Source organism: Thermobia domestica, chromosome 7 (genome assembly GCF_964235325.1).
Source record: "Thermobia domestica chromosome 7, izTheDome1.hap1.1, whole genome shotgun sequence".
Taxonomy (NCBI): Eukaryota; Metazoa; Arthropoda; class Insecta; order Zygentoma; family Lepismatidae; genus Thermobia; species Thermobia domestica.
In genome coordinates this window covers 162496339-162513478 of record NC_137460.1, presented here as the reverse complement: position 1 = coordinate 162513478, position 17140 = coordinate 162496339, and the positions used below count along the sequence as shown (strand labels likewise).

The window sequence follows — 17140 nt, the reverse complement described above, 5'->3', positions numbered from 1 at the left end:
GACTGAGACCGAGACAAGCATCTACTGACCGAGACGAGACCAAGACGGCGATTTTTGACTCGAGACGAGACCGAGACTGTACAAAGTCTCATCTCGTCTCGCCTCGATACCATCCCTAGTTTCGACAACGTTATATTCATCAGCAAGGCCGGATCTAGGGGGGGAGGTCAATTCGGGGTATTCGCCCCGGGGCGCAGCTGATTGAGAGTATGTAGGGGGCGCAATTTCGAAGCAAAATTGGAAGGGGGCAGATATACGTCTTTGCTGCGGGCGCAATATTTCGTAGGTCCGGCCCCATACATCAGACACTAACTGAAAGAGATAGTGTCTGATGAAGATAATGTTAAGTTGTCGAGATCGTTACACCGTATTTTAGTATTAATAAAGAAGTGTATATACTCTGGTCAGAAGTGTTAATTATTCCTTTACGAGCATGATTTTAGTTAAGTGATGTGTGGTCAGCACGCTGATCCCAATATGGGCTTCCTAGACCTACTACACTGCTTTGAGTTGAGTTATCTACCACGTGTCCTTGAAAATGAGAGAAGTCTTCCATTTTACACGTTATCCCCATCTGCTCACTGCACATTGACGTGCTACTACTCATCACGATTTGTCCTAACATACTACCACCAACAGCCCTGACCACCTGACCATTGCCACCCCAAAGTTCTGACGTGTTTCCTACTCTTGGGGGTTTCAATATATTATATATAAAGAGTGTGTGTGTGTCACTAAGAGAATGAAAGACAAATTAAATCTTTCCGTTTAATGTCCCACGATTAGGCTCTTTAAGCTAAGGGAGACAGATGATTTAGGTAAGTGTATGGTAATGGAATAACTCCTGGAATAAGAATGTGAGAGGAAACAGGAGTACTCCGAGAAAACGTACGTTCATGATGTTGTCCAAAAACTTACTTGGCCGGCAACCGAACCAGAGACTCTACACATCAGAGGTAACGCGCTACTACTGAGCCACCGAGCCCCTTAAAAGAAAGAGAGGATATATCAACGTAGTTCAACGTTCTAAAATTTCGAATTATGTTCCTGTTGAATGATAACTTTATTATAATTATCCGTAGCGAGCGCACATAGACGATTGTCTGCATATGAGATCGTAGATCAGCTTTACTGTTCTGGAAGTACTTCTCTGTTTACATTCTAGATGTTGCGTTTGTCTTTTATTTTTCTTGTTCCTCCCCTGCTATGAAATGTGTCTGTTATATATACAGTTAACCTTTTCAGTTAAATAACAAGTTTAAAATATTTCAGACGATCAGATCCCGATGAATAGCAATTATCTGTTTAGGCCACAAAATAGATATACTTCAATAACTATATGAAACATAGACCTATAGTTTGCAATGATTCCGAACATGACCTATCGCCTTGAAATAAAATGAAATGAAATCTCTCAGTTTAACATCCCATGATAGTCCTTAAGGCTAAGGGAGATGGATGATTAAGTTAAGTGAATGATGATAGAAGAATTGGTGGAATGAAATGCGGAAGGGAATAGAAGTACCTCGAGAAAACCCATCGACACGATGGAGTCCACCACAAATTTACTTGGCCGGAGATCGAACCAAGGACTCTACATAAAAGAGGTAATCGCTCTACCACTGAGCCACCGTGAGTAGGGAAAAGGAAACAACATACATTCCGGTTGATTAACTAATGGTCAATTAACTAAATTAGGTTAATATCATTATTTGCCTTCTGGGAATAAGAAAGAGACAATTTAAGGAAAAGCAAATCAGAGTTTTCAACGAGGACTGCATCCAGAATTGTCAAAATACAAAGCTCGAACGCATCCACCTTTTCAATCACACAAGGAAAGAGCAGCTTCATTACTTCATATCATTCGTTGACTAGATATATTTTCTCGTATTAACATACTTTATAACCACCTGAAGAAGCTGGTTCTTTGATAATTCAATAGGACAAATTTAATGCAAAACAAACCCATTTTTTCGCAAATACAGCCAGGGACAGAGAGGAACGAATACAAAAAGCATACAAGGTTGTTTGTATAGCCTAGCTGAAAGGTAAATACAGAAAGCTAATACATCTGGCAACATTACAAGCAATATGTTACTTCTTTTCAAGGATGTTATCTTCTGAAACTCTTACTCTTGAGTGCATGTAATGTTGCCAAACGTATTTTGAGATGGAAAATATCTATTTCTTCGAGTGTGGGTACCTCTAGCCAGGTTTTCGTCATATCATTTTGATTCGATAGCGTATCCCAAGGGGGTATGAGGTCAAAATTTATGCGAAAAGTTTAGCACCTCACGAGCCCTACAATCTAGAAATGAAACCCGGTATATAACTCCTCATTAAAAATAAACTCTGGTAGATAGTAAAAAGGATCATCCACTAAACTATTCAATTTCTTTCGGTAGGTAACAACCTCTAGAGGACGTCTGCTGCCATCTAACCAGATGTGTGACTTCTAGTACCTTGAAAAAAAAAATAATCAAAAAAGTCGTTTTCGTTCAAGATTTATTGCGTGAAATAACGACCGGTGTAATTCACCATTACGTTAAGAATTAATATATTGACTCCATTAACGAATCGGTCAAGGTTAATAGAATCGACCAATGTACCCATCCATAGGACCAAATATGCAATAAAGCTTCACGTCCGAGAATAAATAATCATCCCAAACTTGAACTTTTGGCAATATTTTACTCGTCTAAGGGAACAAGATGAATTACACTAACTTTCAGAAGTACATACTAAGGTTCTATACATCTCTATCAAATTTTTGTTTTTTGTATTTCCTAAAATTTAAAGGGTGGTCCTATGCACTTCTGGCGAAAATTGAAGTGGGTGGGTAAACGTACCATTACAGAATTAAAAGGAGAGGGTCAAAGTACCCCTCTCAAAATTTATTTTGGCAATTGGATACCCCCGGGGAGAGCAAAGGCACCTATCACTTGTTTGCTGACTCAGTCGAGTCAGTGCTTCCGTGTGCTACTTCAGCAAAGAACTCCGATTTCACATTATGCAATTGCTTGAAGAGATGAAGATAAGGAGATTTATAGAACGGAACCAAACAACAAACTCTGAATGCCAAAAAATCGCATTCGGTAAGTTTTGATCAATATGACACAAGCAATGATTTCAGGGGGGTGCCTGGGGGAATTCCCCGGAGCTATGTAATTCCCCCGGAATCATATCTACTATTGTCCTCAATGTAGATTCCCAGCAGGCTTATATCCAGGGGGGTCTAGGGGGCCGCCCCCTATATTTTTACTGGCCACCCTCTAAAATTTTCACGGTAGGCTTGGAAATGAACTATAATATGGGATGAACTAATATTTTTGGGTCGGGTCCCCCTAACTTTCACGCACCCCCCCCCTACATTTTCGGGCTGGCTACGGGACTGATTCCCAGTACTTTCGTAGTACTACTTTTCATGCTCAGTGCATTGAAATCCCCCGAGGAAAATATTCTGAAATTATTGCTGGCCGCAATAGTTCCTGCGAATATCAATTTAAGATATTTTCAGGCAACTACAAAAAATGCAATGAAATCTTTCAGTTTAACGTCCCACGATTATGCTCTTTAGACTAAGGAGACGGACGATTAAGGCAACTGAATGAAGGAATTAGTGAAATGCGAATGTGGGAAGAACGGGAGTACTCCGAGAAAACTCCCAGACACGATGTTATTAACAAACTTCCTTGGCAGAAGATTGAACCAGGGACCTCTCACTCACCCCTCTCGGCATTTTTCATTTTATGTAAATACTATATTTATTCAATCATTTATAAACTTATAAGTTGATCAACAGACCAGAAGACCGTCACGAGTATGCTCCTTCTTATGTAAATACTGAAGATCAGTTTACAAACGTGATAATCATGGAGTTTTAGTTGCAAAGAAAACAATGAATGTTTAGAACAGGATATGACTACAGATAGGCTTATCACTTAATGGAACTTCTGCAATGTTGAGATTATGCAAGGATACATAACAGAAGTTACTCAAATGTACACACATTACTCACGTGTTAAACATCTGATCAAGCAAAATTTACATCCGGAAAGTAATAAACTTTGGAATATTATTCAGGAAGAGCAGACTTTATTCTTCATCTCCTCTCCATAAAAGACTATTAAGTCACCGAAGATAATCCTGAATAGCAAATTTCGCACTTAAGTACCTTCTGAAACGTGAAACTGTCATGACAGTATTCTTTCGTTAATGATCTAAGATGACCTTGATAAGCTTATACATTCCACATCTTTGTACTACGGCTAATAGTTGTTTTTAAGGGATTAAATATCAAAAATACAAGGCAGTGATACTTATTTATATAAGCCAGCAGGAGCTGAGAAATTCGTCTATACTAGGTTTACTGATTAGAAATGGCGTCTCTTGTCATAAAAATCTTAGTTTACGACTGAAAAGATGGAACTCAGCTAGTATTTTTGTTGTAGAAAAGGAACGATTATAGGCAAAATCAACATGATAGCCGTGTATTAAGCTCCACAGACACACAGTAAAAGAATAAATAAGTTGATATACTTTTATTCGTTTAAATTAAAGAAGAAACATTTCATACACAAATAAATATAAATTCATGTTAAATTATACTTAAATATTCAACTATAATAATAAGTTCAACATTTCTTTCTCTTTTTCACGGAACCCTGGGACAGCTCCCAGAACTTCAGTGAAAGACACTAACTTTAATATTACCAGAAGCCCACAATAGCCTTAAATCACCTTTTATCAATGACTTATTATTTAATCCACATTGATTTTAAAAAGTTCGTACACCTTCTCTAACTAATTAACTTGAATCTATTTGTTCACGCTTAATAATAATAATAATAATAATAATAATAATAATAATAATAATAATAATAATAATAATAATAATAATAATAATAATAAACGAATAATACCAATTGCAAAAGTAAAGCACAACTAGGTAGCTTCGTAGAAGATAATGCTATTTGGAGTGGATTTCTTTAAAGAAAAGAGCTCGAAAAAAAAAATCCGAATTTACCATTCATGACTATGCATGGTATAATTCGAAAGCATGCATTATTTTGAAGAAAATGATGTACGAATGATAAATTTAAAATAATTATGGAATGAGCAAAAGCTTCCTAAACGAGTCTAAAATCTTTTTTTCTAAAAAAAAAAGAAAAAAAAGAAAAAAGAAAAGGAAAGAAAGAAAGAAAGAAACTATTTTCTTCAAAGAAAACAGTCACTACGGTTCATCAATATCAAATTATGTTCATACAAAGTCATATCAATGGCTACTTGCTGTGGTACTTGCTCATTTCGTTAATAGACATTGAGATAGCAGACCACGCTCTTGCCAACAACAACAACAACAAAATACAGATACATATCATTTTAATGGAAACACGAGGATTAGACGGCAACTGACGAGCCAAGATATTTGTGGCAATGTCTTAGGGCAAGCTCCATACTACGTGAAGAGCAGAAGAACGGCAATGTGCAGTGAAATGAGTAGACGGTGATAGTATGAAATGAGTGAACGCTCTGATTTATTGGCGCTTGGTTATGAGTGCAAGCGTGATCCAAGTGTGTTGGCTGTGTCGCGATGACCGGCTACAAAACTTATGGCAAAACCACATCGGCGAAATGGAACAGTTGTCGGAAGAAAATCCTCAGAAACAGATTCCGCCAAGCATTAAAGCGGATTTTCACTTAGGTCCATGGTGCGACTAAAGTTCAGTGACGGAGAAATCCAAACAGCACCTCTCACAGTATGTGTCGATGATCACAGTCCACCACGAGTTACATAACATGGTCATACGGCGTCGCATTGCACCGGCGAAACCGTTGATAAGCGGTCACAATGCTTTAGCATGACGGCAATGATGCACGAACATGCAACACAAACCGCTGATGACTGAAAACGTTTGATATGCTCGTATGGGTCATCTTTCACCTTTAAGTTAGTGCCTTGTTTGTCTATGGTGGACGAACAAAATAGGGATGGTATCGAGACGAGACTTTGTACAGTCTCGGTCTCGTCTCGGTTGAAAAATAGCTGTCTCGGTCTCGATATAGTCTCGAGTCAAAAATCGCCGTCTCGGTCTCGTCTCGGTCAACAAATGCTTGTCTCGATCTCTGTCTCGGTCTCGATGGTCAAATCTCGGTCTCGTCTCGAAAGTATCGAAATAAATAGGTGAAATTAAAATTGCAAAAGTATTATTATCGTATAGTCTGTCGTTTCCGCTTCTTATTTTTGGCCTTCATTCTTGACTTAGAATAATAGTATGGTGTATTTCTTAAAAGCTAATTTGCTAGCGCTAATGCTTTCCATGCGTGTGTTCCAGGTTCAATCATCAGTGAGTATATCATGCCTGGGATAAAACCCTAATAGTAACCCATATTTCACTTTCAGCAAAAGACTTTCTCATATACGGCCTCAGTAATACCCATACAATTAAACTCTATTAAATTAACTTCAGTACTAAACAGCAGTTTATTGCCTTCCTTTGAATCAGAATTGTTCAATACCTCCTAACGGATAACGCAACACATCGCAGCACGAATCTATTTAATCTTACCGAAATTGAAATTTTACAATTTCTCATTTAGTATCCAATACATTCTGCTTTGACTGTCATTTTAAAAATAGAATATAACGTTCATTATCTTAATAAATGGTGTAAATTATTACTACAATATATTTTGTTTAAAATTGATCAAATTCTTTATTACCGTTTCACATCTACGTGTTTAATTGACACCTTATAACACGAACTTCCTGAACTTTGTGGTGGGAGCTACGGCACTCATCTTTGCTATGTGTGGTCTCGGGTTGGATCACGAAACAAATTAGATTCAAATTCACATGTTTCGCATAGTTCGCGTCTAAATTTAAGTACATTCTATTCCTTATACAAGTTCCTAACGTTGTAATGCATTACATAAGCATATATCCACTGCCGTAACATAGATTAAACTTATCCCTGAGCACTTAGCGGTGCATGTGATCTTTATTCGAGAAAACCAATCGTGCGTTCATTACATTCAAATTTTATATTGTTTGAAACATAAACATACATATTATATAAGTATATAGGTAATTCGAGATATTTATATCTATTTTCTCTCTCTCGCCAAAACAAGTGATTCTTAACTTTCTAGTTTTCTTTTGTATTAATTTTCGTAGTTTTGCAGCAACATGAAGTATTAAATAGTCAAATATTTTTTTTTTTTCGCTGTACGACTTTCGTTAAATTTTGGATCCAATTTTACCCTACCTTACCTAGTAAATTTATACAGTACGTACACACACACACACACACACACACACACACACATATATATATATATATATATATATATATATATATATATATATATCTGAACATTAGTAGTAGACTATGCTAAGTCACTTTTTGATCAAATTGAGTTAGAATACTTTTTTAAATAGACTATGTTCTTTCTAGTGGTGTAATGATGTAAGTCTAAAATATCCTACTACTTTGTAACTACTTAGTATAGTTTGAAAAACAGTACTATTGGTCTTAGTTAAGGAACCGGTTTTTCGCTTCTCTGTAAAATTACGAAATTATGACTTGGTTTAGTTTAACACAGAGGTATCGATATAAAATCATTACCATCATCATAATCAACCATTATCAATCCACTGCTGGATGAAGTCTTCCCAAGTTTTCTCTACAACTATCTACGTATCTTGGGTAATTATTATCCGGGTTACTCCCACTGGTTCCTGATTTTGTCAGAATTTCTTGTATGCAGACATTTCATAGGCTGTTTTTGTCACGTAGTATTCAATATAGAACTGTTTTCGTCCATCGATCATAATTTATTCTTACAATATGCCCAGCACATTTTCTAGCCCATGTTAAAATGATTTCATTAGTATCAGTCATTAGTTGCCAAATAATTCATTTCTATATATTTGGGCTAAAAATAGTTCATAACCTCTACTTTTGGAGCACAGACACGCTACTTTTTGAACTTCGGATCTGGCAACACTGACTCAATTATTTAAATCAACATAATGTAAGGACCCCCATTTGCTCTAGTGGCTAGCACGCTTGATTTTGGTTCGCATGGTCCCGAGTTCGATTCTCGGTGGCGGTAAAGTTCAACGACCGAAGTTTTTCGGATTCCACTATGATCAGTAACTCCACGTCTCCTTTGGCCGCCCTAGCATAACCGTGAGACGTTAAACTAAAACAAGACAAATCAAAAATCAACAGAATGTATATTACTAACTGTAAGTCCTTGAATAATTGCATGTAGCTATATGGTATGGATCGAGTTTGAGGTGGTCAAGCTATAACAAATGAAATGCAGCTAGGGTGTAATTAAAATTTTAATAAAGTACTGTTTTAATCTAAAAAAAAAAAAATACACTAGGCCTAAGGCTTAGAGAGAAGTGTTACTGGAAAGTTATCAGTTACATTTAATTTCAGTTACAATTGGCTTTTACATGTATTGCTGGAACGGAAACTTTGACATTAATATTATAAGTAGCCCAGATACTATGAAAAACAGTGTTTTGAAAACATTCTTGCACTATAAAACAAATTACGAGTAATTTTAAAATATTTTGCAGTTTAGCTACGTTATTTGCACTATATTTATAATAATATTTAGCAATTTATTTAAGTTCACAACACTGTTTAAAATAATGTAACTGCGACTTGTTGTAATTAAAACTACCGAACACTAATGTTATAATGTCCCTGCCATTTGAGTTATTAGAGATCTCCAAAATGTTGATGTTAGTGATATGTATTGTCTTTTGTTACAGTGAATATATGTGCTTTTGTGGTTTTATTTAATATCTAAATTAGAAATATGTAGAGCTCTTTCGTGGCTAAGCGGTTAGCCTTTGGCGTGAGAAACTCAAATTCCCGGCGAGAGCTCATGTGGTTTGGATTCCACTTTAATCAGTAGGTTCAGTCTCATATAGCCTCGCTGCTGAAAGGGACGTTAAACTCAATTAACTGAACACCATACGTAGTGCAATTTGAGAAATTACAACTATGTTGCGTTGGCAATACTGCCTTTTTATCTAGTTGTATTGCAGAGTATCTAGAAGTATTTCCGCTTTCATATTTCACACAGCATGTTAAAAAATTCAGCATTTTTCGCATGAGACCAGTATTTGGAAGTCAAGGCCTGTGGGAATATCACTATCTCAGCAACCGTGAAAACTATGTATTTGACACTAATATCGGTCATTTTGTATTATTTTTACATGTCTCGGTACCCCCTCCCCCCGCAGGTGAACCCCGACCCGCATGCACTGGTAGCTGAATTTGGAAGTCATCGCTAATAGAAGTGACACCATAGATCTCAGCGACCGCAAAAACTATACATTTGACACTAATATCGGTCATTTTGGATTACTTTTACATGTCTCGGTATCCCTCCTGTGAACTCCGGCCCGCAGCCGAATGGGGTGAATCTGGAGGTTAATGCGATCGGAGTTTCACCATTGATCTCAGCGAACGCGAAGACTATGTATTTGACACTAATATCGGTCATTTTGTATTATTTTTACATGTCTCGGTACCCCCTCCCCCCGCAGGTGAACCCCGGCCCGCATGCAATGGTAGCTGAATTTGAAAGTCATCGCTAATGGAAGTGTCACCATTGATCTCAGCAACAGCGAATACTACGAATTCGACACTAATATCGGTCATTTTCTACTACTTTTACATGTCCCGGTAAACGCTCCCCCTGAGATCCCCCTGGTTCAATTTTTTTTTTTTTTTTTTTAAAAAAAAAAAGACTTTTTCTTGGTCTGAGGCCTGGACCATGATACCCGTCACCCAAATTTGGTAGCTCTTGGACTCTCGCCTGGTCCCTAGGCCGCACACACGCAGTCAGACAGACAGGCACACAAACAAACTCTTCCTTGTACTTATATTAGATAAGATATACAGGCGAGGATCCAAGGGGAGGGTTAAAGGGGTTATAGCTCCTCTTGACGCTCTGCTATACGCTGTATAAAATGGGCTTCAATCCTACTTCTTTACACTGGATAAAATGTCAAACTATGGCTTAGCCCCTCCCTCGATCATATCCTGGATCCGCTGGTATATATATATATATATATATATATATATATATATATATATATATATATATATATATATATATATATATATATATATATTGAGAGTGTGTGTGTGTGAGAGAGAGAGAGAGAGAGAGAGAGACAGACAGAGAAGGCTATATACATCAGCAGTGGATTTTGTTTCGGGAGAAGCTTCAGAACGAGTAAGAAACATTTGTGTTGTACGTGCAACGCGAAAAAATGATCACAAATATATTTCGGGAGGAGCTTAAGTCCGATAGCCACCCCCTAAATACACCACTGAACATTAGTCAACAGTTTTCCGTATTATATAACACAGCAACGAAACTAATTTTGAGTAAAGGGCAATCTTAAAAGCTATCTATATCAATATTCGAGACGAGGCCGAGACTTTCGAGACTGGCCTAAGTCTCGTCTCGGTCTCGTCTCGATTTATAGAGCTACGTCTCGGTATATAAAAGGTCGTCTCGATCTCGGTCTCTTCTCGATAATTCGAGACGATACCGAGACGTCGGTCTCGGTACCATCCCTAGAACAAAAGAAGTGTATAATCCGCAATGTCTTTACCCAATCGTAAAACAGAGTGGAAGCTCTGTGATGCTGTGGGCTGCAATATCCTGGTTTTCAATGAGCCGTGAGCTGACCCTTCCCGGTCGAATATCTGATAAGATACAATTTTTCGCCGTTCCTTAAATTGATCGTGATCTGTATTATGCTGTAGGTAACTTAGATTTGCTTAATTAATTAGTGTTTCTTTGTTGTTTACTTCAAATCATCAGTTTCTACAAATCTTCTGTAAAACAAGAAAGGAGTGCTATTATTTTAAGCATAATTCTACAGATTAAAATCAAGTTGCGGAAATGTAAGCTGACGAAGAAAAACATCTCTGATGTATCTTACATTTGCTTTAATATAACAACCATTTAATTAGTGAATTATGTAAAGCTAAATATTAAACTTACAGAATAATGCTAAATTAAAACCTTACAGAGCATTTCTGGAGTCCCGCGGTTTGAAAAGCATAAGTGGAATGAAAATTGAGGCAGAGATTCCAGACATAATCAGAAATAGGGTCCATTTGAGGTAGTAACGAGCAGTTGCACTCACATTATACAGGAGAATCAATACAGCTAGAAAGGCAGCTACTAGCTCAGTATTAGCTATCATGGTTGAGAGCAGCCTCTGAAATTAAAAATTAGGAAACATTACTACTTTTTTTAGGAAACATTACTAAAACTAACAAATACTGTAATACTACTACCTGCACAGTGCAGCAATTAGGAAACAAAACTAAGTCCGTAAAAAATAACATGTAAAACCGTTTCTCACACAGCCTTGCACGATCCAGTAAGTCATGTAATAACTTCTGGAAATCCTGGACTGCAATGATGTTCAATGTCCTCATCATTCCTTTCTAAAAATCTTGTAAGAAAAAATCAGTGATGCCTTTAGTTTTGGAATGACAGTAATCATAAGGAAATACGTCTGGCAAGTATGCGAATGTGATAGTACAAACTTTTTTTCGGCCAAAATTGCACTAATAACTTAATTCTAGTGTCGTTTGTTGAGGGAATGACGCACTCTTTCCAGTAAGGAATGAAGCATTAAACGCTCATACTGCTTTTGTTTCTTTAAATCCTCCATCATTATTTAGCGAAGTCTCCTTATTCATCCTCCACTAAGTCTGATAATACCCCACGGCTTGCATTTCGGTCCTTCTAAATGATGCCGTGAACTTGGTAAATCATTTTGTTCTGATAGATCAGCTTGACCTGGGCGCTCGTCATCTTCCACAAATTCTTCCAGCACTGAACCTCCTATACCATTCAATAACACTGAACGAAGACGAAAACTGCCCCCATAACCCTTTTCAATATCTCAATTGTTTCATTGGAGTTTTCCCTAAACGTGCATAGAACTTGATATTCACTCTTGGTTCCAATATTAAAACTGACGGTATTACATCAGTCTATATACTTGGTCAAATCATGCGCCACACAGCCGACCGGTCGAGCTGGAAACGTGTTCAATGTCACACTCAGAAATCATCACTATAAAAACCTTCTGTGCTAAAACTAACTTCGCAGCACAAATATTAGTCTTGCTTCCTAATAGCTACACTGTATACATTGTGGAATCTAGAGATTAGCTAAAGATCTACGAGAAACGCTCATTCAAGATTTTCTCTGGTCCACTTCCGGCACTTGTAGAATGACATAAATAAACTATGTTTAGATATGAATTCAGAGATTCACTTTCTTTGTATCATAATTGACAACTACGTTTATTTCAACAATATGAGAGCTGAGGACGGTGCTAAGGATTATAGAGTTATCTAGTACCCGTTTGTGAAAAACAACACCTTTCAATCTATCTTCCAAGGAACGGCGTCAAATTTTTCACACAGCTTACTCACTTCTTACGATGTCAGTTTTCTGGAATGTAAGTGAAATAAATAATCCATAGATTATAATTTACGGGTTATCTACAATCATCCTGATATTCCAATAAGGGTACTGGTCAAGATTTCATTAAAGATCGGTCAAATAGTTTTAGCTTTCCAAACTATCGGGATCTTACAGAATAATCCTGTCCTCTCTATTGACAGGCGTGAAAGATAAGGCGATAAGAGATAGCGACAAATGACTTTCTGATATAGATCAATGTCCAAAGAAAACGTTAACTTCTACTACTATAATGGAATTTCCAAGTAATACAATTTTGTATCATTATAGGGCCTATATCGTTTTGTGTGTTACCGGAACTGGATCAAAATCGACCTCCAAAATGGAATGGGAATGTTTCCATAATGGAATTTCGAGATCATTCATTTACTATAGTTTGATGCGCCTACTTCCATGCTGTATATGATACCGAAAGTAGGTTAAAAAAAAAAGAAATACTCTACGCGTAGATAGATGGAATAGGGATGCTATTCCCACCATGGAATTTCGATATCATTCCTTTTGTATCTTATGTGCGCCTAATCTCTCGTTTCGTACGCCACCGGTAGTCGCTAAAATACGTGTTCCGCATACATGAAATTTGAGAAGAGCTTATCTGATTGTTTCGTGCTCATTGTGTGTCTCATGTATTATAGACAATAAGACAAAACTCATGGGATGTAGGACCCAATTGAGAACATTTTTGGAGGCTCTATATTTCAAAAGTCTCCAGGAGTTTATGTAAAGACCAGTCTAAAGCGGTCCCCGGAGGTAAAGCGAACTCCCTCACATATCTTCCAAATTAGAGCTGCACGCTGGCAGTAACAAACCGTAGTAAACTCTCCAACACCAGACAGTTGCGTTGTAGCAATTTCAGTGATCGGACAATAACAGCGGCTAAGATATTTCAGAAAATCACGTTTTGAAGGGTCTCGATCTAAAGTAAGATCTTTACTATATCTAAACAAACTCTAATAGTATCAGTGATACAAGATTAAAACTATTTCTATTTTCACGGTGAGGAATCGAACATCAGAAATGAGTAAAAATCAGGAGATTGACAAATGGCAAGATGCTGTGCGGCAGTGTTTTGCTACAAAAAGTGTAAATGGACCAAAACGTGCCCCCTTTGGTATCCAAAGGGACCAATTTACCCCGGCTTTTCACCCCTCGATGTATCTAATTTTCCAATGCAATATGATTACACATAATGCCATGTTTTACTCGTGAAGAAACACTTTTCTGACCTGCGTATCTATGTTTTGGATGTTTGTAACGCAGGAGTTAGAAAAAGAGATATTTACAGTATGACATTGCAAAAAGAGGCGATCTTTCTTTCGTTATCGAACTACAATATTGGGCAAGCTATAGCAATGTAAAATATTATGAAAGCACTGTAGAAAATGGTGTTCAACTACTGCAGGTGTCCTTTTTAAACAAAAATTAGCTATATCCGGTAGGAAAGAATGTTCTACAGACAAGTGTAGGCCTATAGATTGGCAGAAAACTGGCTGCACAGATAGTTCTTTCGTACATAGCGATCAAGAATGACTTTCAAATTTATGATTATGAATCAAATAGCCTGTCGAGTAGTCATGAATCAAATAGAATAGTAAATTCTAATAATAGTCGAGTAGAACAGTGGAATAGAGAACAGCTCAGTGAATATTAAAATTACTTGACCGAGTGCGTTAACTCAGTGGTAATATTGGCACTTTACATTCAGGAGAGCCAGGCTCGTTTCTCGAGTTCAGGCATCCTTATTGATGTTTTTCCAGGCTTCTCAATCTTACCAGGCAAATGCTTGACTAGAATCTGAAATTAAGACCAGGACCGCCCCCTTTCCCGTTCCTTAAACTGTATCCTCAACTATAGCTAATAAAGTATCAAAGAAGTGAGATGAAACACTGGAGTTGAGAGTCCGGAAAATAAATGAAGAGATGGATTCTTAAAGTGCTTAAGTCATTTGTGAGATTTTGTAGAAATGCTGTCAATGTTCTCCTGTACGGTATGCAACAATTCATTCGTACAAGAAATATAAAAATTAACTAGTTACCCAATCTAATTGTGAGTGTTGTTAGAGATGTGTATTATGTTTGGGAGTAAATTGATGACTACTCCTAAATGTGACGTAGGCAATTTTGAAATCCAACTCTTTCAAGACCTAAAAATTTCTGACACCCTATATCCCATATTGTTTCCATTAGTGTGAACTTAGAATTTTCTTTTCTTTGCAGACAATAATGCCGAAAACAAGAGAGCGCAAAACAGCATAGCAAAGCCGGAGCCAACTAAGACGCAGAAATCTAATTCTGGTGTGGGTAGTGATGAAATGGGATGCAAAAGAGCAAGTAAAGTATATCAGGTGCCAAGAACTACTTTGAAGACACGTACAAATAATATATACCATGATGTCACAGAAGATAGAAAAATCATTAGTTCTAAATGACCTATTTTCACAGAAGAACAAGGGAAACAATTGATGGACCATATGTTAAAATGGGAAGTCTGTTTTACGGGTCAACAGTGAAAGGAGTGCGTCACCTGTTGTTTCAGTTAGTAAGCAGAAACAATTTAGACCATCGTTTCAATAAGACCACTGGAGTAGATGGAGAAGATTGGTTTGCCAGCTTTAAGACATCCAGAACTAAATCTCCGATCTCCTGAGCCAACATCTATTGCTAAAGCACTGGGATTTAATAAAGTGAGTGAGGGTAGTTTATATATAATCCGTGGCTTGGTTCTAAAAGGGCCACTGTCATTTTTAGGCAAAGATGAAATACTCTTTAATTTTAAGGTCTATAAATGAAAGCTTTCTTGTGCAAGAAGAGCAAATGTCAACACGACATAGTTTGGAATATATACCATTCATATTAACATTTGCTTTTCTTGCACAAGAAAATATCCATTTATAGGCGTTAAAATTTGACAAACTTTTTTTTGCCAAAAAGTGACATTGGCCCTTTTAGACCCAAGTCTCTCTCTCTCACACACACACATTATTATATATATATATATATATATATATATATATATATATATATATATATATATATAGACTGTTCCATAATTCGTCTAATTTTCTACAGCACTGGGAGAAGATGACGTTTTCACACTATTAATATAAAATTTGGCACTCTCATTGAGAAATATCTGAATTTTTCGAATTTCTAAACGAAATAGGAGAAAATTGCTATTTAACCCTCCTTTTGGGGGTGTAAACACAAAAGTTCATTTTCCTTATGGGAGATTCAATGTTAAATTTTGGAAGCAGTTTTCTCCAATAAGTATTCGTAAAAATTTTGGGGCAAATGAGTTGTATTTGTTACAAAAATGCAAAAAATACTCATTTACAAAGCTAGTAAAGCCGTCTCAAACATTATTTCGGGAAGGCCTCCCTTTTGGGAGGCAAGGGGCGTAAAAACGTGGTGAGTGATGTGTTACCAAAATCCCAAAATTTATTTTCGGAGTGCTAGTAAACGTTAGATTAATCACGAATGTCAGAATTAATGTTCCAATCCTCGTTACATGTAAGAGTGACTGATAATGGGGCTACAGCCCCCTTTCGAAAATAAGAAAATCACCATAAATATTCTTAGTAGGGACATACGAGAAGAAGGGTTTTTTTTTTGTTGTTGTTGTTGTTAATTAATGTGAAATTTGGCGTCGATGAAGCAAAAGACTACGTGTTTTCAAATCTGGAATGTTACTTTGGTAGCGCACCGCCTTAGGGGAGCGAATCATCAAATGATTAGTGATGAGCAAATGCAAGACCAAGACCAAGACCAAGACCGGGGTGGTCTTGGTCTTGGTCTTGTTCTTGCACATCCAGTCTTGGTCTTGGTCTTGCACTGGAACCCTTAGTCTTGGTCTTGGTCTTGTTCTTGCACACCCAGTCTTGGTCTTGGTCTTGGTCTTGCATGCAAGAGTCTTGCAAGTCTTGCAAGTCTTGCATTTAAGAAATCTCAAGCTTTTCCTAGGTAAATTTTACTATGGATATAAGGGATAATAAACTCTACAATGCGCCAATAGTGACGGAAATATAATACGTGTTTCTAAATGTAATATAATTTAACTTTGTGTAAGTATCATGATAGTGTACAACATAGGTGATTACCTTCCCACGCTTCACTACTTGTAAGATATGCCTAAATCACAACGTTTCGTAATCTGTTTATATTTTTTAACAGATCCAACACCCCGCTGGTTCCCAAACTAGGGATGCTATCCCTGAACGCATGAAAGAAAATCAAGACGGCACAGTTTATTGATATACCATGAAATGCAAAATTATTTTTACACTCTAAAGGCGTCAGATTTTTCTTTTCAACCACGATTAGCTAATCCTTGTATTAATCAAACTTCCAATGAAATATTGAGATTTTGTTTTACAGATTCCAATATGTACTCTATGGGCAGAAACTTGACATTACGCAAGAATGATGAAAAAATTGCAGGCTTTCGATACATGGGCATGGAGAAAAAAAAGGAGAGAATTAGCTGTGTTGAACGGACAACGAATGAGAAGGTGTTAAAAAGAAATTAGCAGTAGGGAAGAAAAGAATATTATATGTTGTTAAGAGAAGGAAAAGGAAACGGTTAGGAT

The 17140-nt window shown here is 37.0% G+C and overlaps 1 protein-coding gene across 4 annotated transcripts in view; it reads right to left on the bottom strand.

Annotated features, from left to right (window-relative positions):
- Window positions 1-17140, bottom strand: part of Agpat2 (1-Acylglycerol-3-phosphate O-acyltransferase 2) — a 333379-nt gene that overhangs the window by 43389 nt on the left and 272850 nt on the right. For all 4 annotated transcript variants that reach the window (XM_081765534.1, XM_081765533.1, XM_081765535.1 and 1 more), the window contains exon 2: window positions 11079-11272. In XM_081765534.1, the coding sequence (XP_081621660.1) occupies window positions 11079-11257 (179 nt within the window). In that variant the 5' untranslated portion in view covers window positions 11258-11272. The remainder of the gene's footprint in view (window positions 1-11078; window positions 11273-17140) is intronic.